At 45.9% G+C, this 27,566-nt stretch overlaps 1 protein-coding gene across 7 annotated transcripts in view; it reads left to right on the top strand.

Annotated features, from left to right (window-relative positions):
• PARP4 (poly(ADP-ribose) polymerase family member 4) overlaps positions 1–27,566 on the top strand; it is a 354,633-nt gene that overhangs the window by 69,992 nt on the left and 257,075 nt on the right. For all 7 annotated transcript variants that reach the window (XM_075337413.1, XM_075337414.1, XM_075337416.1 and 4 more), the window contains exons 13-21: positions 1,929–2,112; positions 6,415–6,574; positions 8,610–8,734; positions 8,833–8,964; positions 9,051–9,137; positions 9,442–9,606; positions 12,372–12,418; positions 13,583–13,664; positions 13,751–13,888. In XM_075337413.1, the coding sequence (XP_075193528.1) occupies positions 1,929–2,112; positions 6,415–6,574; positions 8,610–8,734; positions 8,833–8,964; positions 9,051–9,137; positions 9,442–9,606; positions 12,372–12,418; positions 13,583–13,664; positions 13,751–13,888 (1,120 nt within the window). The remainder of the gene's footprint in view (positions 1–1,928; positions 2,113–6,414; positions 6,575–8,609; positions 8,735–8,832; positions 8,965–9,050; positions 9,138–9,441; positions 9,607–12,371; positions 12,419–13,582; positions 13,665–13,750; positions 13,889–27,566) is intronic.

Genomic DNA, 27,566 nt, shown 5'->3' with positions numbered 1-27,566 from the left:
ATTGGTCGCAGTTCCGACTGCCGTATGTATTTCCCCCTCTGGCAATGCTGCCCAGAGTACTACGCAAGATCAGGTCCGACTGCCATCGCGCCATTCTCGTCGCTCCAGACTGGCCAAGGCGGTCGTGGTATCCGGATCTGTGGCATCTCACGGTGGGTCAACCGTGGGCACTTCCAGACCGCCCAGACTTGCTGTCACAAGGTCCGTTTTTCCATCTGAATTCTGTGGCCCTCAACCTGACTGTGTGGCCATTGAGTCCTGGCTCCTAGCGTCTTCAGGGTTATCTCAGGATGTCATTGCCACCATGAGACAGGCCAGGAAGCCAACGTCCGCCAAGATCTATTATAGGTCTTGGCAAATCTTCCTGTCCTGGTGCACTGCTAACGGTTTTTCTCCATGGCCGTTTGCCTTACCCACATTCCTTTCATTCCTTCAATCTGGAGTGGACAAGGGTTTGTCCCTCGGCTCTATCAAGGGCCAAGTGTCGGCGCTCTCCGTGTTTTTTCAAAAGCGTCTAGCCAGGCTTCCGCAGGTCCGCACGTTCCTGCAGGGGGTCTGCCACATAGTCCCACCTTACAAACGTCCGTTGGAACCTTGGGACCTTAACAGGGTCCTGACGGCTCTTCAAAAGCCGCCTTTTGAGCCACTGCGGGATGTCTCTCTCTCCCGTCTTTCGCAGAAGGTGGCCTTCCTAGTAGCAGTCACGTCTCTTCGGAGAGTGTCTGAGCTTCCTTCCTGGTTTTTCACCAGGATAAGGTGGTTCTCCGTCCGGTCCCGGAATTTCTCCCTAAGGTGGTATCCCCTTTTCATCTAAATCAGGATATCTCCTTGCCTTCCTTTTGCCCTAATCCAATTCACCAGTGTGAAAAGGATTTGCACTCTTTGGATCTAGTGAGAGCACTCCGGTTCTACGTGTCTCGCACGGCGCCCCTGCGCCGTTCAGATGCGCTCTTTGTCCTTGTCGCTGGCCAGCGTAAGAGCTCTCAGGCCTCCAAGTCAACCTTGGCTCGGTGGATCAAGGAACCGATTCTCGAGGCCTACCGTTCTTCTGGGCTTCCACTTCCTTCAGGGTTGAAAGCCCATTCTACCAGAGCTGTAGGTGCGTCCTGGGCTTTGCGGCATCGGGCGATGGCTCAGCAGGTGTGTCAGGCAGCTACGTGGTCTAGTCTGCACACTTTCACGAAGCACTATCAAGTGCATACCTATGCGTCGGCTGACGCCAGTCTAGGTAGGCGAGTCCTTCAGGCGGCGGTTGCCCACCTGTAAGAGGGGGCCGTTTTTCGGCTCTTTCGATTGAGGTATTCTTTTACCCAACCAGGGACTGCTCTTGGACGTCCCAATTGTCTGGGTCTCCCAATGGAGCGACAAAGAAAAAGGGAATTTTGTTTACTTACCGTAAATTCCTTTTCTTCTAGCTCCTATTGGGAGACCCAGCACCCGCCCTGTGCCCCTTGGGCTAGTTGTTCTTTTGTGTACACATGTTGTTCATGTTGAATTGTTCTTATGGTTCATGGTCTTCAGTTCTCCGAACATCCTTCGGATTGAATTTACCCTAGACCAATTTATAAGTTTTCTCCTTCCTGCTTTTGCACCAAAACTGAGGAGCCCGTGGTCCACGGGAGGGTGTATAGGCAGAGGGGAGGGGTTACACTTTTTAAAGTGTAATACTTTGTGTGGCCTCCAGAGGCAGAAGCTATACACCCGATTGTCTGGGTCTCCCAATAGGAGCTAGAAGAAAAGGAATTTACGGTAAGTAAACAAAATTCCCTTTTTTTCACCTCTTAAAGTTGGGTTGTGGTGAGTGGAACCCAAATATGTAAAACTGGTAAGAATGAAATATTTTAGGATTTCAAAATCTTAAATTCAAAAACTTGATTTCCCAGTGTATGATAAAGCATTTGTCGTTCTTCCTTACTCTTTTTCTATAGCACAAGCGTCAAGTATTCTCCGCCAAGTGACATCACTGGATCGCATCTCTTGGTGATCTGTGATGTGGCTTTGGGTAAATGCACAGATGTGTTTCACAGAAATTACACCATCACTGAAGCCCCCAATGGTTTTGACAGTGTGCATGGGGTCAAGTGTAAGGAGGGGGTAAAATCTGACTTTACAGTAAGTAGTGTTATATTTTACCTATACATCAAAATATCTGTAAATAACAGACTCACTGTAAATGATCAATAGGTATGGGGTTTTTTTTTGGATGTTAGTATACATTCACATCTACATATGGATGTTGTCATTTCTGTTTTTAGGAACAGACAAATTATTGTCAAAAAAAAATCCATTGCATATCTGCTGTAAATGTAAGCAAGGTGTCATGGTAGGTACAGGGATGTACCAAGCACACAGCGAAAGGGAAGGGAAACCCTGTGTGTAGGGAGAGGGAAGATGGTGACCTCTGACTGAAGCTGCTGCTGGTCCCTGGGGTTCCTCACCGCCCTAGATAGGTTCCGCACCTATGCGCCGAGTCACATACCTGACCCAAGGTAGCCCTAGTGCTGGGCCAGATGGGATGAGGATGAGCTCTTCGTCAACCCCACTAAACAACAATAGAAGACACAAGGGTGAGATACAGGGGGAAAAGTATGAACTACTTATCATTGAATGACTCAGGTAGAAGTTTAGCGGAGCTTTCAGAAACAATACCACAGAGGAATACAAACCACCTACTTGCAACCTCGGCTTGAAGGAACTGAAAATATCATCAGCACCAGTCCAAAGGAAGGAAGGGATATTTAAACCCCAAGAGAATACTGATAATCAGCGGCTGGGTAGAAGTCGAGCTCCTGCTGGGTCCAAAAGGAGAGAGATGAATCCAGCAGGAAAGCTGCCTATACCAATGACTACTGACAGCAGAAATAATGAAAAAATGAGGTGCATTCTGCACAGCCAGACACTGACCTTCTATGGCCAGAAACCACATGACTGTCTGGTCACACATGACACACCCGTAACACAAGGTGAGCCCATTGATTATTATGGAGTCCATATGGGTTCCGGTATGTTTCTATTTTTAAAACAAGAAAAAAAACCGCACCATACAGAACTTTTTCTTTCTATTCTAAAAATTGACACATAACAGCACCCAGATGGATACCATAAAACCACTGGGAGTTTTTTCTACTTCCATTTGCAACAGTTATGCAATGGATCTGTTTGGACATTAACTCTGTCCCTAAAAACGCAACAAACAAATGGAACACAAGTGTGAATGTAGCCTTATGGTAAGAGGAACAATTATTTTTTTCTTTCGTTCTCCTGTTGGATTGTTACCCCTTTTTAATTCTAGCTTTGTTTTGATTCTATAATTTCCTTTCCTTACTTCTCTTTCTAAGTGCTCTTGTTCCCGTGGCTCAGGCGGCCAATATACAAAAAAATAAAAAAAAAATGTTTTAAACTTTTTTAAAATAGCAAGATGAACTTATATACTTCAGTTTACAAAGGTGTACCAATCGGAAGATATTAGTTTGGTCCTGGATTCCAGCAGAACCACTTATGGCTTGGATTTAAAACATGAGAGAGGTTTCCATTTCTACACATCATCAGTGCGCATCTTTATAGCTGTGCGAGCCTTCTTCTGGGTCATGGCCAGACCTATCACTTACCACTAGCATGTTTTTTTACTGAGTGTAAATGCCGCTGTTCTCCTAAATCTGGAGCTGTTTTTCTTTTGTTCCTGTGCCTCTCCGTTCTTGAGATATGGTCCCCTCCATTTTTGCAAATTGGGTCTGAGCTTAATAAAGACATCCACAGAGAAGAGTTGAGGACCATGCCCAATAGGCTAAAAGACTAGACTTATAGCACCTCCTCTTCTCTATATTCAATGGCTAAAATATGTGTTGAACACGTCACCCATTTTTTAAGTAAATATATTTTCTGAGGGGTGGTATTGACATGAATTTCTCACCAAATGTTGGTAACAACCCATCCAATCCACACATGCAAAGAAATCAAATACATACATTTGTCCATGTCCATACATGACCATACATGCTGTGTAATAACAAGGAAAACGTACATATTTAATAAGTAATTTATTTAATACTTCGTACAAAAGCCTTTGTTGATGAAGACAGATTCAAGACCTCCTACTGTATGGATAAACTAGTGGCATGCATTGCTCAGGTTTGATTTTGGTCCATTCTTACACACAAACACTCTTCAAATCATGAAGGTCTGTGGGATTCTTCTATGAACTTCTTATGTGGCACCTCGATAATGAAACACCTTTTTATAGACCATCAGTTGAACCAGCTGATATTTATTTTTCACTAAGCGGCAGGATTAGTCCATAATAAAAACTTAGTGTCTTTCAAGTTGTGTGTGGAATGTATACAATATCCCCAATCCTTCACAATTATAGTGTAGCGTGAAGTAAGCTTCAAAGTTAAAAGATTATATACAAAACGGCCTCCGAATACAGAATCATGCTTTTTATAATCCCATCAGGGATTGTCTACCCCCCATTCCTCATCCGGTCCATTATTCACAATGATCAGTAATAGTGCAACGTGTCATGGGGCAGTAGTCATGGGCAAGAGATTGACTCGTGCGCTCTGGCACGTTACATGAAAGCTGGGGTTTTGGCTGGATTTGTGGTTGGTGTGGAGCAGGTCATACCTTTGAGCAGGCCACATGACACTGTTGCTTCTAGCAGGCCAGGACTGGACCGTTGTAGACACTGACATGAAGACTAACAGTTCTTCACAAGCAACAGTCTTTTACTTTAACAGTTTCCTTAGTTCTTCAGGTACAACTATACATGTGAGATTGCGGGCACACATCTTAAACAAATTTTCATTACACAGCATGGCATCGGATACAGTTTTATCTCTACCTGGGTTCCTATTCTTCTTTCTGGATATGGGATCTCCAGCACAATCCAGCCCAACACAACAGCAAAGTCTCTGGCGGTCACCTTCCTTTTCACAAGGGCTAGGTCTCCTTCCCTTGAATGGCAGAGGCTCCAAGGAGTCGGATCACTACAGCAGTCTCACAGACTCTTCCAGATTAAGCTCTCTTCTCCCCATAGGAGAGGGGGGTAGGGGGTACTTCATAGTGTCAACGAAGAGCCTTAAGGTGGCGTTACATGCATCAACTAACGATAAATCGCCGGGTTCACGGATTCCGTGACGCACATCCGGCATCGTTAGCGACGTCGTTGCGTGTGACACCAACGAACGGCCATTTACGATCAAAAATACTCACCTTATCATTGATCGTTGACACGTCATTCATTTTCATAAAATCGTTAATTGTTGAGGACGCAGGTTGTTCGTCATTCCCGAGGCAGCACACATTGCTACATGTGACACCCCGGGAACGACGAACTGCAGCTTACCTGCAGCCAACGACAATGAGGAAGGAAGGAGGTGGGCGGCATGTTACGGCAGCACATCTCCACCCCTCTGCTTCTATTGGGCGGCCGCTTAGTGACGCCGCTGTGACGCCTCACGAACCGCTCCCTTAGAAAGGAGGCGGTTCGCTGGCAACAGCGACGTCGCTAGGCAGGTAAGTCCGCTTGACGGCTCCGAACGATTTTGTGCACCACAGGCAGCGACTTGCCCGTGACGCACAAAGCACGGGGGCGGGTGCTTTCACCAGCAATATTGCTAGTGATATCGCTGTGTGTAACACCCCCTTTAGGCTCGCAGTTACGAGAAAGTGTCCAGCCCCGGAAAGTTGAACATTGTTACCCTCCAGTGATGATAACCTCATACCTTGATGGCTAAGGGCCCTGGCCAATTGTCCATACTCTGGCTCTTTCAGTATAGAGCCGCTCATTCGAGGATAGATCTCTATCCCTCTGGTTGTTCCATCCGATGCTACAGTCACTTCAAAAGATCACGCTCTCTCACTCTGATCTTAACGTTGTAGTTGCCATGACATGGCGCCTCGATGACTTGACTCGTATGTCCCTACTGTCACTAGTGTATCCCTATCTGAACTGACAGGCAGAAAACCAGTCTCTTTCCCTATAAGCTAACCCCTCCCATTGTGGGCTAGTCCCAACACTTAACTACTGCTTCAAATACATGCTTTAACATCTTATCCAACATTACTATACATCTTACTTATACATTGCCTTATCTTATACTTAATACCTACAACCATTGTTTCTGTATTACTTCTAAAAGTGCCATATGTTACATATTGCTCTATACTACCTATATGCATACTATACTTATAACAACATTCATCAATATACATTATTTACAATCACCCATGACACAATACACTTTACAATACATCAGTGCGATTAGTGTCTTCAAGGAGGAACACCACCACCATTCCACCTCCTTACAATTGCACCATATCTGTAAAAGAAGGTAGATCACCTTGCCTGATACTCGAGTGGTTATGCCCACAAGACAAAATAAGCATTTTGTGACCTTGTTTTATACTTTTTAGGATGATGAATATGTTGTCTATGATGTGAATCAAGTACAAATGAGATACGTTGTGCAGTTTTCCACTGATGGGGACTATGTCGACCTCAATAAGGAATCATTGTTCATTTCAATTGATCAAGCATCAGATCATTGTATGAGCCTGCCCGAGCAATCAGAAGGTAAGAGGTGTTTGTAAATGGGATCTAAAGTTTAGAGAGCCCAGTGTCATATCTATTAGGTAATTCTTAGATTATATTACAGGGTTCTTTGTTTTTGGACCATCTCTTTGTAAAGCAGAGTCCTCCACTATGGAGAATCTGTCCTGTCCTGCATTACACGCAAAAACTACTGATTAAAATAGTTGCTGTGTAATGTGTGCCTTATCCTGTGGTGGCGCTATACAGGAAAACTAAAATGGTTATTTAGGACGTTAAGATTGATGGCTTATTGTCATGTTTCCACCAGAATCCGCTCTTACGACTTCTGCTTCGATCACCAGGCACCGCCGTATTTCTGCCATGGGCTGTGCTGTGATAGGGGAGGAGTCAGTGGCTCTGGTGGGTGAAGGCTCCGCCCATCCACTAAGCTGGGTTTCCCTGGGACCTGTAGTACCACTGGCTGAGTGGAGGTGGCGTGTGTCTTCCAGCTGAAGTTACCACCTTTCAACTTCAGCCAATGGGAAGACATCACACCCTTCTTATTCCCCTCCTGTCTGCTGGTTGCTGCCAGATAAATTCTTGTAGTATACTACTTGTCTCTGGTTCGCAGCCTGCTCCTGAACTTCTGATCCCTGTGTTTTTACCTCTGCCTGTTCTGACTATTCTCCTGCCAGCCATGTTTTGTACTTCACTGCTATCTCCGGTTAGACCTTAGCCTAATTTCCTGACCACCCTCTTGCCTGCTGCTTTTGTCCCTTTTTGTTCCTCCTGGTTTGGATCCTGCCTAACGACTACTAGATTATTAGAGGAATGGGTGGGCTGCAATACCAAGACAGGTTATTAAACTTGGGGTTATTTAGTTTGGAAAAACGAAGGCTTAGGGGGGATCTAATCACAATGTATAAATATATGAGGGGACAGTACAGAGACCTTTCCAAAGATCTTTTTACACCTAGGCCTGCGACTGGAACACGGGGGCATCCGCTACGTCTTGAGGAAAGAAGGTTTAATCATAATCACAGACGAGGATTCTTTACTGTACGAGCAGTGAGACTATGGAACTCTCTGCCGCATGATGTTGTAATGAGTGATTCACTACTAACATTTAAGCAGAGCCTGGATGCCTTTCTTGAAAAATTTAATATTACCAGTTATGTATATTAGATTTTATGACAGGGTATTGATCCAGGGAACTAGTCTGATTGCCGGATGTGGAGTCAGGAAGGAAATTTTTTCCCCATTGGAACTTGTTTGCCACATTGGGGTTTTTTTTTGCCTTCCCCTGGATCAACATGTTAGGCTACGGGTTGAACTAGATGGACTTAGAGTCTCCCTTCAACCTTAAAAACTATGATACTATGATACTATGATACTCTTTCCTGTATTGCAGCCTTCAATAGGCAGCAATCTCCTGGACCTTGTTCTAATTCCAGATCCTTGTACAGGGGTTAAAGGGTTTTGAGGTTCTTGGGATCCTGCTGAGTGGGCAGCTAGCCTCTAGTCTGTCCATGACAGCCATCCTGAGTCTGTGGTCCTGGGCAGACATCACACATATTTCTAGGATAAGTCACTAATGTCTGATTGGTATGGGTGCGACAACTGGCATCTCCTCCATTCAGCTGTTCCCGGTGTTGGAGGCAGCCGGAACTGCTACAGTGGCCACGGCTGAGTAGTATGTTCGCCAAATCAGTAAGGGTGGATGTGCAGTATCTGGCCACAGCCACTCTTCCGGAGATGGAGCTGTGCAGCTCCACAACTGAGCAGTTCCGGCTACAACCAACATGAGAACAACTGACTGGCAGGTGTGTCCGTTGTCAGACCTTAGCCGATCAGACATTGATGACCTATCATAAGGATAGACCATCAGTGTTAAAGTCCTGGATATCCCCTTAAACACTTAACTTCAGGTCGCCCGGTACAATGCAGTTGTGTTTCAGTAGAAGGACACTGTTTGATTAGCTTTTTTGGTAAGGGATCCTTCTAAAAAGTTGGGATTGCCCATAACATTGGACACCCGGAACTCACACTCCATGAATGAATTCTCCTATTTTAACAGATGTTTCAGTAGACGATCTACCAGATCAACAGGTCACAAAAGGTGGTCTAAAAGGCAGCGACGGGCAGCAAATTCCTCTAGAAAGCATACATGTCAAGGCTCAGTTAAAAGACCTCGCAGCTCAGGTACGTGTACGGTCATTTTAAAATACGGGGGTTATTTTTGATATTTTTTAGTTTCTCAGATGAATCATCTATCACATGTTTTTTTTTTTCTGCAACAGGTGGTGATATTCCAGACCTATAAGAATAACTCCACTGTCCCCATTGAGGCAAAGTACGTTTTCCCTCTGGACGGCACTGCGGCTGTATGCGGATTTGAAGCTTTTATCAATGGGAAACACATTATCGGAGAGGTACACAACTCGGCTTTGTAACTCAAGCATTTTTTTTTTTTTAAATAATTATTATATTTGTTTCTGATGGAAATAATTTTTTGCAGGTGAAGGAAAAGCAGAAGGCTCATCAAGAATACCGGACCGCAATCAGTGAAGGACATGGGGCTTATCTCATGGATCAAGATGCCCCTGTACGTTTCCAGACTATTACATTGTGTTCATTTTTAATTTCTATTCTATTAGGATCATTTTACTGAGCCACCATGCTGCCCCTAATTTCACAGTATAGGCTGTATAGATCTCATACCTGAAGAGGCTGGTATATTTACTCTGAAAAATCCATTGTAGAATGTATTTCATTATGTAAATAATCCTAATGTTTATCATGAGTCTGGGATTCAAAAAATTCATAAACACTCATTTTAACATGTATTTACTTTTGCAACCATATTTTTACTGACAATTGACACTGCCGTCTTGCTATTGCTGTTTTAGGATGTCTTCACAGTGAGTGTTGGAAATTTACCATCCAAGGCGACAGTTGTCATAAAGATCACCTACGTCATGGAACTCAGCTTTAAGTATAGTTGTATTGATTTCACAATTCCTGGAAATGTGGCTGAATGGCAACAAGACAAAGCATTAAAGGAAAACACACAGGTAAAACTAGCCCTACTATTATATGATGACACGTGACCCACACTATCTTTCATGCTAAAATGACTGACACCAGAGACAGATATTATGGAAAGAAATGGCCGTGTTGTTTATTAAGAGTTCATTTATAAATAAATTAAACAATTTTTAATTAAACCATAAATACCATAAAATCCATTTAAAACCAGTATACACCGAACACCATAATATCTCCAAAATCCACCCAAATGGCTGGGCGATTCTTCCTCCCTAATAAAACAACACGACGAGGAACAAAATACATAAAATATATTAATAACAATTGAAAAATACAAAATAAGGGGCGTGTGGGCAGGAGAAAATTCTTCATCAGCTGTGACTGACTCACAGCTGACAAAACACCCCTATACAGTCATATGAAAAAGTTTGGGCACCCCTATTAATGTTAACCTTTTTTCTTTATAACAATTTGGGTTTTTGCAACAGCTATTTCTGTTTCATATATCTAATAACTGATGGACTGAGTAATATTTCTGGATTGAAATGAGGTTTATTGTACTAACAGAAAATGTGCAATCCGCATTTAAACAAAATTTGACCGGTGCAAAAGTATGGGCACCCTTATCAATTTCTTGATTTGAACACTCCTAACTACTTTTTACTGACTTACTAAAGCACTAAATTGGTTTTTTAACCTCATTAAGCTTTGAACTTCATAGGCAGGTGTATCCAATCATGAGAAAAGGTATTTAAGGTGGCCACTTGCAAGTTGTTCTCCTATTTGAATCTCCTATGAAGAGTGGCATCATGGGCTCCTCAAAACAACTCTCAAATGATCTGAAAACAAAGATTATTCAACATAGTTGTTCAGGAGAAGGATACAAAAAGTTGTCTCAGAGATTTAAACTGTCAGTTTCTACTTTGAGGAACATAGTAAGGAAATGGAAGAACAAAGGTACAGTTCTTGTTAAGCCCAGAAGTGGCAGGCCAAGAAAAATATCAGAAAGGCAGAGAAGAAGAATGGTGAGAACAGTCAAGGACAATCCACAGACCACCTCCAAAGACCTGCAGCATCATCTTGCTGCAGATGGTGTCACTGTGCATCGTTCAACAATACAGCGCACGTTGCACAAGGAGAAGCTGGAAGCACTTGCTACCCACAGTAAAATTTGGTGGAGGTTCCATCATGCTTTGGGGCTGTGTGGCCAATGCCGGCATCGGGAATCTTGTTAAAGTTGAGGGTCGCATGGATTCAACTCAGTATCAGCAGATTCTTGACAGTAATGTTCAAGAATTAGTGACGAAGTTGAAGTTACGCAGGGGATGGATATTTCAGCAAGACAATGATCCAAAACACCGCTCCAAATCTACTCAGGCATTCATGCAGAGGAACAATTACAATATTCTGGAATGGCCATCCCAGTCCCCAGACCTGAATATCATTGAAAATCTGTGGGATGATTTGAAGCGTGCTGTCCATGCTCGGCGATCATCAAACTTAACTGGAATTGTTTTGTAGACCGGAATGGTCAAATATACCTTCATCCAGGATCCAGGAACTCATTAAAAGCTACAGGAAGCGACTAGAGGCTGTTATTTTTTGCAAAAGGAGGATGTACAAAATATTAAATGTCACTTTTATGTTGAGGTGCCCATACTTTTGCACCAGTCAAATTTTGTTTAAATGCGGATTGCACATTTTCTGTTAGTACAATAAACCTCATTTCAATCCAGAAATATTACTCAGTCCATCAGTTATTAGATATATGAAACTGAAATAGCTGTTGCAAAAACCCAATTTGTTATAAAGAAAAAAGGTTAACATTAATAGGGGTGATCAAACTTTTTCATATGACTGTATATATCCGAAAAACCCCTCTCAACTAACCTGAACCACCAATCCAGATGATTCAAAAATAGGCGCGCAGTGAAGCTATTGGTTACCAAGGCTCACTCGCGTTGTCGGGCAGATAACAGCATTAACCCCTAAAACCTCACATAGGGAAAAACATCTACCTATACTCCTGGGTTCAGTGTAATCATGCAATCCCTGCGCTAATTGCTAACAGGGATTGATCATTACTATCACTGGAGGCATCTTTATCAGTATAATAGTTACCGTATTTTTCGTTTTATAACATGCACCGGATTGTAAGACGCACCCCAAATTTAGAGATAAAAAAATGTAAAAAAAAAAAAATAAAAAAAGGGGTCCGTCTTATACTCCGGTGTTGTATTACTGGAGGAGGGTGGCAGAGATTGTGGAGCGGGGGTCACAGGAGGCAGAGGCTGTGCTGGCAGCGGCAGCGGGTCAGTGGTGGCAGCGGGTTAGGGGTGGAGCAGACCGGAGCGGGAAGTGTCCCAGTTTGTCCATGGTCCCGGCATCAAATGATGGCTCACGGTGCGGCGCATGCGCAGATGGAGCTCTCATCCAAGAGCTCCACCTGCGAACGCGCTGACTCCCAGCGCCATCATTTGAAACCAGGACAGACTGGGACACCCGCAGCACAGCCACCCACCCACCCGCACAGAGAGGCAGCCGGCCGCCGGGACAGAGAGATAGCCAGCCACTGGCACCAGGCACACAGCCGCCCACACACACCGACAGGCACCCAGCCACCTGCACGCATCCAGCCACTCGCACACACAGCCGCACAGACAGGCCCCCGGTAAGCTATATTTGGATTTTAAGACTCACCCCTCATTTCCCTCATACATTTTTGGGAGGAAAAGTGCGTCTTAAAATCTGAAAAACATGGTATATTGATTGTCTCTTTTTATTTTCACAGGATACTGTAGAGAAAGTTGGCATCGGAAGTGACATGGCGCCAGGGGGGTACGTTTTAGAAATCACTATGTTGTATCTGATCAGTGTAACGTAACTGTACAGTAGTAATTTACTGTGCAGCAGTTTTCTATGTACCTTAAAGGAATTCTGTGAGCAGGTTTTTACTATGTAAGCTGAAGCCAGCATGCTGTAAGTGTTAACAAAGAGATTTCAGGAATGCCTGTATTGTCACAGTCCAATCTGTTGTTAATTTGCTATCTTTATTTAAGCAGCAGGACCCTCATCATTGCTGGACTACAAAGTCACATGCACAGCAGTCCAGCATGTCCCCTCCTCTGATTTCTGTGCAAAACTAATATAAGACCCTGTCTTATTTTCGGGGAAACATGGTATTAAAGGGAACCTGTAACCAGATTTGTTGACTATAAGCTACAGCCACCACCAGTGGGCTCTTATATACAGCATTCTAACATGCTGTATGTAAGAGCCCAGGCCGCTGTGTAGAATGTAAAAATCACTTTATAATATTCACCTAAGGGGCGGTGCGGTGCAGACTGGTCAGATGGGTGTCTCCGTTCTCCGGGTGCGGCGCCTCCTCTTTCGGCCATCTTTGTCCTTCTTTTGAAGCCTGGCTGCATGACGTGTCCTACATCATGCACATGCGCAGAACCTCAATGCTGACACGTGTGAATGATGTAGGATGCTTAGAAGAAGAAGGACAAAGATGGCCGAAACAAGAGGTGCCGCATCCGGAGAACAGAGACACCCATCTGACCAGTCTGCACCGCACCGACTGTTTAGGTGAGTATTATGAAGTCATTTTTTCGTTCTACACAGCGGCCTGGGCTCTTATATACAGCATTTTAGAATGCTGTATATTGCTGTATATAAGAACCCTCTGGTGGTGGCAGCAGCTTATAGGCCCCAAATCTGGTGACAGGTTCCCTTTAACCTTTCGTGGGACTTCAGAATTACAACAGTTAATTACGTTCAAAATGTAAAAACATTAAGGAAATCTGGAAGAAGAAACTTTATCAGAAAACTGGATTCTATTAATTTGTAACAGTTCTAATATTGTATTTTGTTTTAACACTTGTCCTTAATATATTATTTTACTCTGTCATACAGTATGTACAGAGCTCTGCTCGTCGCCGTCTTCTATGCCAATTTTTCTAACTGTGCATATTTTTATATTTTTAATTTTTTTTACAGATCTTTTTGTTTGGATATGTCCATTGAGATGCCAAGGAAAATAGAAAGTATTTCCAGTTATACACATGAAATCAAAATTAAGGTAAGTGTTTTCCATAGGAGCCTGCTGCACAATACATAAGTAGACCGAGCAATTTGATAACTATCAGTCCATTGTCTTTATTGCAGAGGACGGAGTGCAAAGCCGTCATTCAAACCAAGGAAGCAAGTTCTTTCAATGATCAAGGTTTTATGATGGTTATATACATGGAGAGTTATTATATCCCAAGAATGTGGGTTGAGAAACATCCAGATCAAGACAGTGAGGTACAATACAGTAACTTTCTTTTCTCCTAGCTTACTAGATTTTAGCTAGGGTCTAAGGGGAAAACGTTTCTCCTTGCGGAGACGGACAAACCAAACTGGCTGTCAGTGGTGAGGAGTCTTAAGCCCGCTTTACACACTACAATATATATATATATACGATGTGTCGGCGGGGTCACGTCGTAAGTGACGCACATCCGGCATCGTAAGGTACATTGTAGTGTGTAACAGCTACGTGCGATTGCGAATGAACGGTAAAACTTTCATCGCATGCACGTCGTTCATTCCTCATAAATTGAACATCAGGTTGTTTATCGTACCCGGGGTAGCACACATCGCTGTGTGTGACACCCCGGGAACGATGAACAGATCTTACCTGCATCCTGCGGCTCCCGGCCAGCAATGCGGAAGGAAGGAGGTGGGCGGGATATTTACGTCCCGCTCATCTCCGCCCCTCCGCTTCTATTGGCCGGCTGCCGCGGGACGTCGATGTGACGCCGAACGTCCCTCCCACTACAGGAAGTGGACATTCACCGCCCACATCGAGGTCGTATGGACGGGTAAGTACGTGTGACGGGGGTTAATCGTTTGTGCGGCACATTCAACAAAATTGAACGTGCCGCACATACGATGAGGGGCGGTTACGATCGCATACGATATCGTATGCAGAATCGTAACATGTAAAGCAGGCTTTATAGCTGCAATGCTCCTCTGGGTAATACTCATATTGTCCCTTCAGGGAGGAAGGAGACAAACTCTAGCACCACCTATTGGAAGTAGCAATCCTAAAAGTCAAAAGTGGCCTTTTAACAAGCCTTTTCATATGACCTAGGATTTATGCCAGATCAGAACCTCAATTTGCAGACACTGTGTTTCAGGATGATTGTCCCTCGTCAGTGCAAAGTATGAGATCTGATCTGGCTTATGAGAAGCTCTACTGGGGTCTACCTTTCCCCTTCTGGAGACTGACAAACCAATCTGGCTGCTAGTGAGGAATCTTATAGCTGCAATGCTCCTCTGGGAAATATTCACATTGTCTCTTCAGGGAGGAAGGAGACGAACTCTAATGCCACCTATTGGAAGTAGCAATCCTAAAAGTCAAAAGTGGCCAAGCTACTTCCAATAGGTGGCACTAGAGTTTGTCTCCTTTCTCCCTGAAGAAACAATTTAGATTTTAGCTGTCTTTTTATTAACCCATCCACAATAGTTTTACATAAAGTAAATTCAAACTTGGAGTTCCTACATAAGATAAAAAAAAATAAACACCAAAATGACATTGTCTAGATGTTAGGCTTTATTCACATCTCATTGTTTGTGTTGTGTTCGGTGCATACACAAGGAAAGCTGATGATCTCCACTGAACCAATTCATAAACTCTATTCACCCAGTGGAAGCAAAAAAATACTCAGTGAAAAAGGTGACAAAATACTTATTTTTTTTCAACTGTATAGAAAAGCACAATAGACTGCCTTTCCTATACTGTGTTGTACACTTACGCCATGTTCACACTATGAGAGTTTGAGTTTTTTACATCAGTACTTGTAGCCAAAAGCATGACTTGGGTATTGTAAAATGTCCCACGCACATTAACTACACAATGCTGAGTAACGATGAAAGTATATGGCCACAGCAGCCTTTATTAATTACAATTAAGAACATAACCATCGTAACCGTAAACCTTTACTCTGAGGAGATCCTGGATGGCCTGAACCACAGAACAGCACCAGAAACCATCCCCAGTCGCACCGCTCGGACTCAGGGCTGACAAATGTCACAGTGCTGTCCCTTCCAAATTTTAACCTGTTCCCCGGGAACCATCCCAGCCAGAACTTAACCATAACCAGGTATGAAGGGTTAGCATACCTCCGATGTGAGCCCTTACTCCATTAGCCAAGACCATCCCTGACCTCCTGAGTCCTCACCTCAGCTGCCATGACATAAAAGCAACATAGCAATCAAGACTACCACCTAACCATCATCAATGAAATCTAACTTTTTTTAATGAAATTCTTTTAACCAAAAAATAAGGACAGGTGTGAAGGACCAGCCGGGGGCTCTGCCGAAGCTGAGGGTTGTAGTCATGTTGTCCCCGACCGCTTCACTTCATGAAAAAAGGAAGAGGGTTGCATGGACGCCAGAAGGATGCCAGCCCCCAGGGATGCTGAGGAGTTTACCTCTGGATTAGTATACAGTCCCGACAAAGAAGAGGCAAACTCCGGATTCTCATTCAACATCTTCGCTTTATTTACTTGGTAGACATTTTCTTCCTCTGAGACAGAGCACTTCTTCTTTCCCAGACATATCCATTTTCTACTCTACTCTCACTATCCCGGCTGTCAAAGTTTTCCATCAGCCTCCTGGTTTACCTGTCCCTTTCCCTGCGAATACGAGTGCTCTGGCCATGCTGACCTCCCTCTTCCCGGGGAACCTCAGCAACATTCCTTCCTGCCAGTCCTCAAACAACAGGGTGACCTTCTTTGCTTTAGGACCCGACTACCCTCCACTCCGTGTTACTCTGCAGCCTCCTGCTTCCTTCTCTGCTTCACTACTCTGTCCTTACTCACTTATTCCCCTCCCCTTTTCCACTGACTGGGCGGTGTTCATCCACTTCCCCCCAGCCAAACTATGGGGATACCAGCTAGTGGTGGAAGGCAAAACTAAACCCCAACCCAAACCATTACCATCTCACACCAAAGAGGCCAGGTCGTCGTGGAGGTTAGTGAGGCTCCTGTCACCCCTTTACAGGAGGGCAGGTCGTTCACTGGTCCTGGATCCATGAGACAGCATGTCAAAAAGACTCTTTTTTTCCTCTTATAAAGGTACTCCATCCTCCTTCTCCACACCCCTTCCTGCTAACTTCCCACCAATCCCATATCCGACCCTAACCATGTGACCATTCAAATCACAATATCTTTCCTATATCCTGCCGAGCAAACACGCCAAATTACCTGCTAACCCTTTCCTGCTCAAACTCCCTATTAACCCTGTATCTGCCTGGCAATACAAACCCCTGTCATGTCCGTTCTTCCACTATGGCTTCGCCCCGCTCCATCCCTTCTCTGGAATGGGTAAAACATGCAGTTTTGGTACCTGTGTGTCCATTATACTTTCCTCTGATTGTTCCACTTCTGGTTTTGGCTACAAATACTAAGGTAAAAAATTAACCAAATACTCAAGGTGTAAATATGGACTTATTCTTTTTTTTAACTTTAAGATTTTTATTAAGGTTTTGCATAGAAAGAGTAAAAAAATCACATCCTCGTTACAAATGCACCCAATCATAACAATGACCATATAAGAATTTACAAAACTAATTTAGTAACTTATCTTCGCCGTAACACCTACCCGGCAAACAAATGTGGAGAACCTGACGAAATGCTCGAATCTGAGGCATATAGCCGCTATGGCCTGATGGGTGCCATACAAATTATAATGATCATAAACAAATGACGATAACCAACAAACCTAAACGTACACTGACAAGACAAGAAGAGGAAATTAAGGAGAGTGGTAGTGGGAAAAAGGAAAAAAAAAAAAAAAAACGGGGGGAAGGTGTCAAAAAGCCAAGTGTAATTTGTAGAACCATTGGGACTTAGCTTAGCGCTATAGGCCTTCACCGGCCGCATAATAGTCCCAAGGTGACCAAACCACCTGAAAGCATTCCAATGTGGCGTTTAGTAATGCCGTGAGGTGCTCCATACATCTGACGTCCAATCTTCTGTTCCTGAGGCTCTGGAGAGACAGGGTCGCCGACTGCCTCCAGTTCCTTGCAATTAGGCATCGGGCCGCTGTGAGGATGTGGGACAGAAGCTTGGAAGCCACCCTTCCCATGCCCCTAACCCCAAGACTCATAATATAAATCAGGGGGTTGAGGTCTACCTCTTTATACAAAACTTTGTGGATTAGCTCCCTGACCAGCTCCCAGAAAAGGGTTATCTTTGGGCAGGACCAGAATATGTGAAAAGTATAATATGGCCTTATTCTTAACACTTACTCACACCATTTACAGAATATCTGTAGGGTGGCATACTTCTGAGTTTTCTATCAGAGCTTTACTCCCGACTTAGTGTAACCGTTGTTTTTATTTTTATATCATAAATCAATAGTACACATGGAAGTAAGAAACCTTTGTAATATATCTTTCTCCTCTCATTCATTTTAAATATTCTCAATTCCTGGGTTAAATCTGTATTTAGTGAAGACTGATTTCTACATTACTGAGATAGGAGATGACCGCTGCTACTTATAAGACTATGTAGAGAGGAGGATGGAGGGGCTCTGCTTCTTGCTCATCCCCCGCCCCTCTGCATGGAATCTTATCGGTAGCATTGGGGGGCACATGTAGCCCACACTGTGTCTCACGATGCACTGAGAAGGGAGGGGCGCCCAAGCTAAGATGCTACCAAAACAGGCGGTTACCTAACTTTCATACTTGCGGAAATATGACGAAAACAAACTTGCTTATGGTCCAGTGGAAGCCACATGACTAATTAAAAGGGATATCCTGGACTTTATTTGAAAAAAAAAATGTGCCTAAGCACTAGCAGGCAGGTAGTTACTACATCCCTGCCTGTTGTGCGCGGCTTCGTTCGTCACAGACCGCTCCTGCCGGTGATTCAGCTGCTTCTGCTGACATTGCATCGTCATATCGGAGGCTTCTTTTCCACTTTTCTCTTTTGACAGGGTGAGACAGCAGACATTATATCTCCATTTCGGCAGTCCCGCCCCGTCAACACAACAGAGCGGATGAGGAACATCCACTCTGTTGACGATGTAGCAATATGTATATGCTGTATGTCCCCTAGGGGCCTCTAGGGGTCTCTCTTCTTGTATGTGTTCACAAGCAAGTGGGAACTCGCTGATACGGCAGACAGAGTGCAGGCAGCAGAGAGATGCAATGGCTGACAATACCACCTAATAAAGAGCCTGAAGATCTCCACTGAGTGTGATTACTGAGAGACACAACAAGAGAACATGGTGGCAGCTGGGCACAGAACCTTCATGTGACACCTGCAAATCCTCAGAGCTTGTGTGTGACGAGGACTGTACAGAACATCATAGCAACTGTGAGTACAGATTTCCTGTCATTATACAAGATGGAGACTGGTCTGAAGCCCCCTCAGAAACTGGATGTCTCATCATGTAATCTATCCCAGACATGGAGACACTGGAAAGAGGAGTTTTCTCTGTATGTGGATCTGACAGTGGCCCCCAGTGATGACAAACGTAAAGTAAAGCTGTTTTATTACTTAATTAGGGAAAAAGGCAGAAAACTAGCCCAGACCTTACTGCCAGACACAGACCACCTCGTCCTAGCAGACATTGTGGAGGCATTTGATAAGCACTGTGACCCCAAGAGAAATGAGACTGTGGAGAGATACAAATTTTTCACAAGACAGCAGGCGGATGGTGAAAATGTGGACAGATATGTGACAGAGCTGAGGACATTGGCTGCAACATGTGGCTTTGGGGAAATCAGAGACAGCCTCATAAGAGACAGAATTGTATGTGGCATTATGGACACTCGCCTCAGAGAACGTTTACTCTCTGAAGAGCTGACCTTAGAGAGATGCACCTAATAAATAGCCTGAAGATCTCCACTGAGTGTGATTACTGAGAGACACACAGCAAACAGAACAGACGAAGCAGCTGAACCACTTGCAGCAGGGCCGGCTCCAGGTTTTTGTAGGCCCCGGGCGGAAGAGTCCCAGTGGGCCCCATACACACACAGACACCGATACGAACACGTACATATACATATTTAAAGACAAACTCACAAAAATACATATAAACAGACAAATCTATATAGTCATATACACTTACAGACAGACAAACACACACAACTCTGCTGCATACAGACATACACACACAACTCTGCTGCATACAGACAAACACACATAACTCTGCTACATACACACAAACACACACAACTCTGCTACATACAGACAGCCAAAAACACACAACTCTGCTGCATACAGACAAACACACACACACAACTCTGCTGCTCTGCGGGGCCCGCACCCGCGGCTCTGCGGGGCCCGCACCCACACACCCGTGGCTCTGCGGGGCCCGCACTCGTGGCTCTGCGGGGCCCGCACTCTCGGCCCTGCGGAGCCAGCACACGCAGCCTGCGGAGTCCGCACACGCAGCTCACGCGGCACCGGCGAGGGTTGGGGGGATTGGCAGGGCATACATCCAGGGAGTAGAAGCAGCTCACCAGGGCCCATAATCGGGAGGCGGGGAGGGCACTTACCCGCTTAGGTCACGGTGGAGAGGGGGCCCACACAGCGCCGGACAGAAGCTTGCCTCCTTCATCTGTGGGACTGAGCAGGCGGTAGCTCCGCCCACAGATGAAGTTCAAACCAGGATGTCTGCGTGCCTTAAAGGGACGGCGCTGCAGATTGCTGCCAAGGACTGCGGTCCCCGGAACTCGGCCCGGGGCAGCAGAACTGTAAAGGCGAGTGGGCCCTGGCCAAGGGACAGCAGGACTGACGAGGCCGAGTGGGCCCCCCTGGCTCTCCAGGGCCCCGGCATTTGCCCGGGTTTGCCGGGTGCTGACGCCGGCCCTGACTTGCAGTAATGGTCTGTGACCACTCTGTGCAGGCAAAGAATGGTTCCTGGCACAACAGGCAGGTAGGTAACCTATTTTTATTTTCTTTTTTCTAAGTCCTGGATATACCCTTTAAAGATTAACTAGCGGATCGATGTGCTGATGAGCACCAATATAATTTAATGCTTTTGTGCTTTGGATCTCTGGTGTGAAATATTCCATGCAATTTTTTTTTATTAAATATATAATTCATTTGCATTGCCAGCAGTTTGTCAGTGAAGTTTTCCATGATACAGGTGTGGAATCTGCACGAAAACAACCGGGTGTATTTAATAAAAAAATATGTATGCATGTATGTATATATCTAATATATAAAGCTGAATGTGTGTGTGTGTGTGTGTGTGTGTGTGTGTGTGTGTCCCCGGGATTGGCATCTGCACCGTTGCAGCTACAGCCACAAAATTTTGCACACTCACACGTCTGGACCCCGAGAGCGTCATAGGCTATGTTTTGAGGGGAAATTTTAACCCCACGCTTTACAGTTATTCACCAAAAAACCTGCCTCCATTAAAGCGAATGGAGCTGGGAGCCACAGTGCAGCCAGAACTTCAGAAGAATGCGCAGCCATGCCCTTAAATGGAATGTTGGCATGTCACAATGCAGCCAGGGAAAGAGACAGACACAGAAAGGGAAAGCGGCAGACACAGACAGGGTAAGAGGCAGACATAGACAGGGTAAGAGACAGACACAAAGAGACAGACACAGACAAAGAGACAGACTGACAGGGAAAGAGAGAGACAGGTTAAGAGACAGACACAGACAAAAGATATAGACAGACACAGGGAAACAGACAGACAGGGAAAGAAACAGACAGGGAAAGAGAGGGAAAGAGACAGACCGGGAAAGAGACAGACAGGGAAACTGACAGAGAGACAGAGACAGACAGGGAAAGAGATAGATAGACAGACAGGGAAAGAGATTGAGACAGACGGAGAAAGAGACAGAGACAGACAGGGAAAGAGACAGACAGACAAAAGATACAGAGAGAGATATACAGAGGGGAGACAGACAGAAAATGGGAGAGAAACAGAGAGACATTTACAATCCCAGGCAGCGCCGGGTGCTGGACCCCGAGAGCGTCAGACTGAGCACATTACTTGGCCAATTTAGTTAAACCATGCGGTCTCCTTTAAGAGGGCAAGAAAACTCCAAAAGGTTTTCGCTGATCACCCAGAGTTTCAGGATATCCTCACAAAGCAAAGGGAGAAGCCTGACAGGCGCTTCGGTAGCCGAAAACTCATGGAGTCCCGGTACCCTTTTGCCTCACCTGCCCCTAAGGGCTGGGCAGATCCGCCCTCGGTCGACCCCCCCCCGGTCTCCCGCCTTGCCACAAAGACGCTCCTGTCTTTACCCGATGGTTCCTCCATCAAGGACCCGACAGACAGACAGGTGGAGCACCTCGCCCGCTCTGCTTTTGAGGCTGCGGGTTCCTCCCTCTCGCCCTCCTTTGCCTCTGTGTGGGTCGCAAAGGCGATCTCGGTCTGGGCAGAATCCCTTAACACTTCGCTTGAGGAATCCCAGTTCACTCATACCTTCACAGAGGTAACAGCTCAAATTGCCGCTGCGGCGGAGTACCTCATGCAGGCCTCCATGGACGCTGCTACCTGCGCAGAGTTTGCTGCCTCCAATACCATAGCCATCCGTAGAGCTCTCTGGCTCCGACAATGGCGAGCGGACTCTGCCTCCAAGAAGTCTCTCACGGGCCTTCCCTTTTTTCCAGACCGATTGTTTGGCGAACGTCTGCACAAGCTCATTTCTGATGCCACGGGAGGAAAGAGTACCTCCTTACCCCAGCTGAAGTCCAGGACGACCTTCACCAGACGTCCACAGTCCTCGTTCCGCTCCTTTCGGAACTCATTTGGTTGGTCGACATCCCGTGCTGTCCCCGCCACCAGCCGCGGACTACGCAGGGACCGACCTTCTCAGCTCTCCCTGAAACCCACTTCGTCATGCAGCCTAGACCGAAACAGTCCAGGAGTAGGGAGACTCGTCGACGACGTTTTCCCCCCTCATGACTCCTTCGGCGCCCCGAAAGACACACTCATTGTAGGAGGTCAACTGCGGCTCTTTCTACACATCTGGGCTGCCGCCTCAGACGACAAATGGGTGCGAGACCTTGTGTCTTCCGGTTACCACATAGAATTTCGGACCCGACCCCCGAGTCGGTTCTTTCTCTCAAACCCCCCCAAAGACTCGAAAACGACGCAAAGCTTTTTTCTCAGCAATCCACTCGCTCCAAACAGCAGGAGTGATAATACTTGTCCCGGACGACGAGAAGTTCAGAGGTTTTTATTCCAACCTCTTTGTGGTCCCCAAAAAGGATGGGTCAGTTCGACCCATCCTGGACCTCAAACACCTGAACAAACATGTGCACGTACGAAGATTCAGAATGGAGTCCCTAAGGTCCATTATTGCATCCATGGTTGAAGGGGAATTACTCGCCTCCATAGACATCAAGGACACGTACTTGCACATACCCATCGCCCCAGATCACCAAAAGGTCCTCCGCTTCGCAGTTCATGACTCCCACTTTCAATTCGTAGCTCTACCCTTCGGCCTTACCACTGCACCAAGGGTCTTCACCAAAGTCATGGCGGCCGCCATGAGCGTCCTTCACGCCAGGGCAGTAGTCGTTCTCCCTTACTTGGACGACCTCCTCATCAAGGCCCCCTCCTCCCGCGACTGCTCACTCAGCGTACAGATCACTGTGGACACACTATCCCGCTTAGGGTGGCTAGTGAATCTAGACAAATCATCCCCGATCCCATCACGATTTATCACCTTCCTGGGCATGTCCCTGGACACCCGTCGGGGCTTGATCTACCTCCCCCTGGACAAGGCGATCGCTCTTCAACGAGCGGTACGCTGCCTTCTATGTCCTCTGTCTCACTCCATTCGATTCAGCATGAAGGTACTCGGCAGGATGGTGGCGGCTATGGAAACAGTACCCTTTGCTCAACTGCACCTCCGCCCACTGCAGCTAGCCCTTCTAGCGGCCTGGTACAAGAGCCCCTTCTCCCTGGACAGACATCTTCACCTGACGTCTTCATACAGGTACGCACTCCAATGATGGCTTCGGTCCTCATCCCTATGAAAGGGGAGATTTTTTCTCCCAGTGAACTGGCTGGTCCTGACCACGGACACCAGCCTCCTAGGCTGGGGAGCAGTGTACCGGCACCACACTGCTCAAGGATGTTGGACACCCCAGGAGTCTTTCCTACCCATAAACATCCTGGAAATCCGCGCGATCAGGGTGTTCTCCCCTCTGCTAGCGGGTCGTCAGATTCGAGTCCAATCGGACAATGCGACAGCTGTAGCCTATATCAATCGGCAGGGGGGCACCCGCAGCAAAGCGGCTTATCTCGAGGCCCACAAGATCCTCAGCTGGGCGAAACGACGGGATCAGTGATATGAGCGGTACACATACCGGGGGTAGAGAACTGGGCAGCAGACTTTCTAAGTCGCAAAGGCCTGGCCGCCGGAGTATGGTCTCTCCACCCAGAAGTGTTTCTACACATCTGCACTCGCTGGGGCACACCAGACTAGGATCTAATGGCATCAAGGTTGAACGCAAAGGTACCCGCGTTCATAGCCAGGTCACGCGACCCGCAGTCCATCGGCGCGGATGCTCTAGTCTGCTCCTGGCACCACTTCCACCTGCCTTACATATTTCCACCTCTACCCCTGCTGCCGCGGGTAATCAGGAACATCAAGGCAGAGGGAGTCCCGGTGATACTGATAGCACCGGACTGGCCCATGCGCGCCTGGTACGCTGAATTAGTACAAATGCTCGCAGACGTACCTTGGCGCCTTCCAGACATCCCAGACTTGCTGACCCAAGGGCCCATTTCCCATCAGAACTCCAGAGCCCTGATGGCCATTGAGACCTGGGTATTAAGAAGAGCGGGATTCTCCCCCGCGGTTATTTCCACCATGATCAGAGCCCGAAAGCCTGCTTCATCCCGCATTTACCACCGTACGTGGAAAATCTTCCTTTCATGGTGCAGGGTAACTAACGTGCAGCCTATGCCTCTGGCCATCCCCAGAATTCTCAACTTTCTACAGTCTGGCTTGCAAGCGGGGTTGGCTCTCAGTTCCCTTAAAGGGCAGGTCTCAGTGCTCTCAATCTTCTACCAATGCCGCCTGGCTCAAAAACCGCAAGTCAAGACCTTCCTCCAGGGCGTTTCACATCTAGTTCCCCCGTACAAACTGCCACTGGACCCATGGGACCTCAATCTCGTTCTGGACGGTCTCCAGAGGTCTCCCTTTGAACCTCTCAAGGAATCCTCCCTTGCTCTTTTGTCCTGGAAGGTAACATTCCTGGTGGCAATTACGTCCATCAGACGGTTTTCGGAGCTGGCAGTACTCTCTTGCCGCGAGCCTTTTCTAATGTTTCACCAGGACAAGGTGGTTCTGCGCCCCCTTCCGGATTTTCTTCCAAAGGTTCCTACCCCGTTTCATTTGAACGAGGACATTGTTCTTCCTTCCTTTTGTCCACACCCAGTTCATAGGGTGGAAAGGTCTCTGCATTCGTTAGACCTCGTCAGAGCTCTCAGATATTACATATCCAGGACAGCCCCCTTTAGGAAAACTGACTCTTTGTTCGTCATTCCTGAGGGGCCTAAGAAGGGACAGGCAGCTTCAAAGGCGACTCTGGCTCGCTGGATTCGCTCTGCGATCCAGGAAGTCTACCGCTTGCAACTCAAGCCCATTCCTAGTGGGCTGCGGGCTCATTCCACGCGAGCAGTTGGCGCTTCGTGGGCCATTCGGCATCAGGCTTCAGTGGAACAGGTGTGTAAGGCTGCGACCTGGTCTAGCCTACATACGTTTTCAAAGCATTACAGAGTCCATACCCAGGTTTCAGCTGAGGCAAATCTGGGTAGGAAAATTCTGCAAACGGCAGTAGAACACCTTTCTCAGTAGGTGCTCCAGGCTGTCTGGGACTGGTTCCTAGTCCTTGGGTTGCGTTGTCTTGTTTTTATTTTTCCCACCCATGGACTGCTTTAGGACGTCCCATGGTCCAGTGTCCCCCAATGAGGCGTCAGAGAAAAACGGATTTTTGTGTACTCACCGTAAAATCGTTTTTACTTCGCCACCATTGGGGGACACAGCACCCACCCTGTTGCCCTGTTGGGCCTTGGTTCTCTCAGTACCTTATTTGGTTATGACTTCTTTTCTCATGTTCCTCTGTTGAGAAGTTTTTACTGTTTTTTTTTTCTCCTACTGCTTGTGTACTAAAACTGAGGTTAGGCAACTTCCTTTCCTTTGGCAAAATGGGTCACAAGAGAGATTTGACTGGCTCTGAAAAGTCCAAAATTGTGAGATGTCTTACAGAGGGATGCAGCAGTCTTGAAATTGCCAAAGATTTGAAGCGTGATCACCGAACAATCAAGAATTTCATGGCAAAGAGCCAACAGGGTCGCAAGAAGAGTGTTGGGCAAAAAAGGCGTAAAATAACTGCCCATGAATTGAGGAAAATGAAGCACGAAGCTGCCAAGTGCCACCAGTTTGGCCATATTTCAGAGCTGCAACGTTACTGGAGTATCAAAAAGCATAAGGTGTGCCATACTCAGGGGCATGGCCAAGGTAAGGAAGGCTGAAAAATGACCACCTTTGAACAAGAAACATAAGATAAAACGTCAAGACTGGGCCAAGAATATCTTGAGACTGATTTTTCAAAGGTTTTATGGACTGATGAAATGAGAGTGACTCTTGATGAGCCAGATGGATGGGCCAGAGGCTGGATCAGTAAAGGGCAGAGAGCTCCACTCCAACTTAGACGCCAGCAAGGTGGAGGTGGGGTACTGGTATGGGCTGGTATCATCAAAGATTAACTTGTGGGACCTTTTCGGGTTGAGGATGGAGTGAAGCTCAACACCCAGACCTACTGCCAGTTTCTGGAAGACCACTTCTTCAAGCAGTGGTACAGGAAGAAGTTGGTATCGTTCAAGAAAAACATGATTTTCATGCAGAACAATGCTCCATCACATGCATCCAACTACTCCACAGCATGGCTGGCCAGTAAACCTGTGGTCCCTCATAAAATGTGAGATCTACAGGGAGGGAAAACAGTACACCTCTCGGAACAGTGTCTGGAGGCTGTGGTGGCTGCTGCACACAATGTTGATCGTAAACAGATCAAGCAACTGACAGAATCTATGGATGGTAGGCTGTTGAGTGTCATCAGAAAGAAAGGTGGCTATATTGGTCACTAATTTTTTGGGGGGTTTTGCATGTCAGAAATGTTTATTTCTAAATTTTGTGCAGTTATATTGGTTTACCTGGTGAAAATAAACAAGTGAGATGGGAATATATTTGTTTTTTATTAAGTTGCCTAATAATTCTGCACAATAATAGTTACCTGTACAAACAGATATCCTCCTAAGATAGCCAAATCTAATAAAAACCCACTTCAACTTCCAAAAATATTAAGCTTTGATATTTGAGTCTTTTGGGTTGATTGAGACCATAGTTGATGATCAATAATAAAAAAAATCCTCTAAAATACAACTTGCCTAATAATTATGCACATGGTATAATATATATATATATATATATATATATATCTAATATATAAAGGTGTGTGTGTGTGTGTGTGTGTGTGTGTGTGTGTGTGTGTGTGTGTGTGTGTCCGGGATTGGCATCTACACCGTCGCAGCTACAGCCACAAAATTTTGCACACTCACACGTCTGGACCCCGAGAGCGTCATAAGCTATGTTTTGAGGTGAAATTTTAACCCCGCGCGTTCCATTTTAACAATCAATTTTGCCCCTATCTACATAATGGGGAAAAAGTGAAACGAAAAGTGTATCCACACCGTCACCTTTACAATCACAAAATTTTGCACAGACACCTCATTTGACCTAGGGAACGTCGTAGACTATGTTTTGACAGGAAAATGTAACCTCGCGCTTTACAGTTACTCTCCAAAAAACATGTCTCCATTAAAGTAAATGGAGCCTGGAACTACAGGTTATTAGTAGGAGCTGTGATTGGTTGCTATAGGAACAAAAGACATTGTTAGTATAAGAAGCTTATATGTGAAGTAATAAGATATCGGTGGGGAGACA

The sequence above is a fragment of the Anomaloglossus baeobatrachus genome, chromosome 2 (genome assembly GCF_048569485.1).
Source record: "Anomaloglossus baeobatrachus isolate aAnoBae1 chromosome 2, aAnoBae1.hap1, whole genome shotgun sequence".
In the NCBI taxonomy this organism is placed as follows: Eukaryota; Metazoa; Chordata; class Amphibia; order Anura; family Aromobatidae; genus Anomaloglossus; species Anomaloglossus baeobatrachus.
This window is presented reverse-complemented; position numbering and strand designations above follow the sequence as displayed.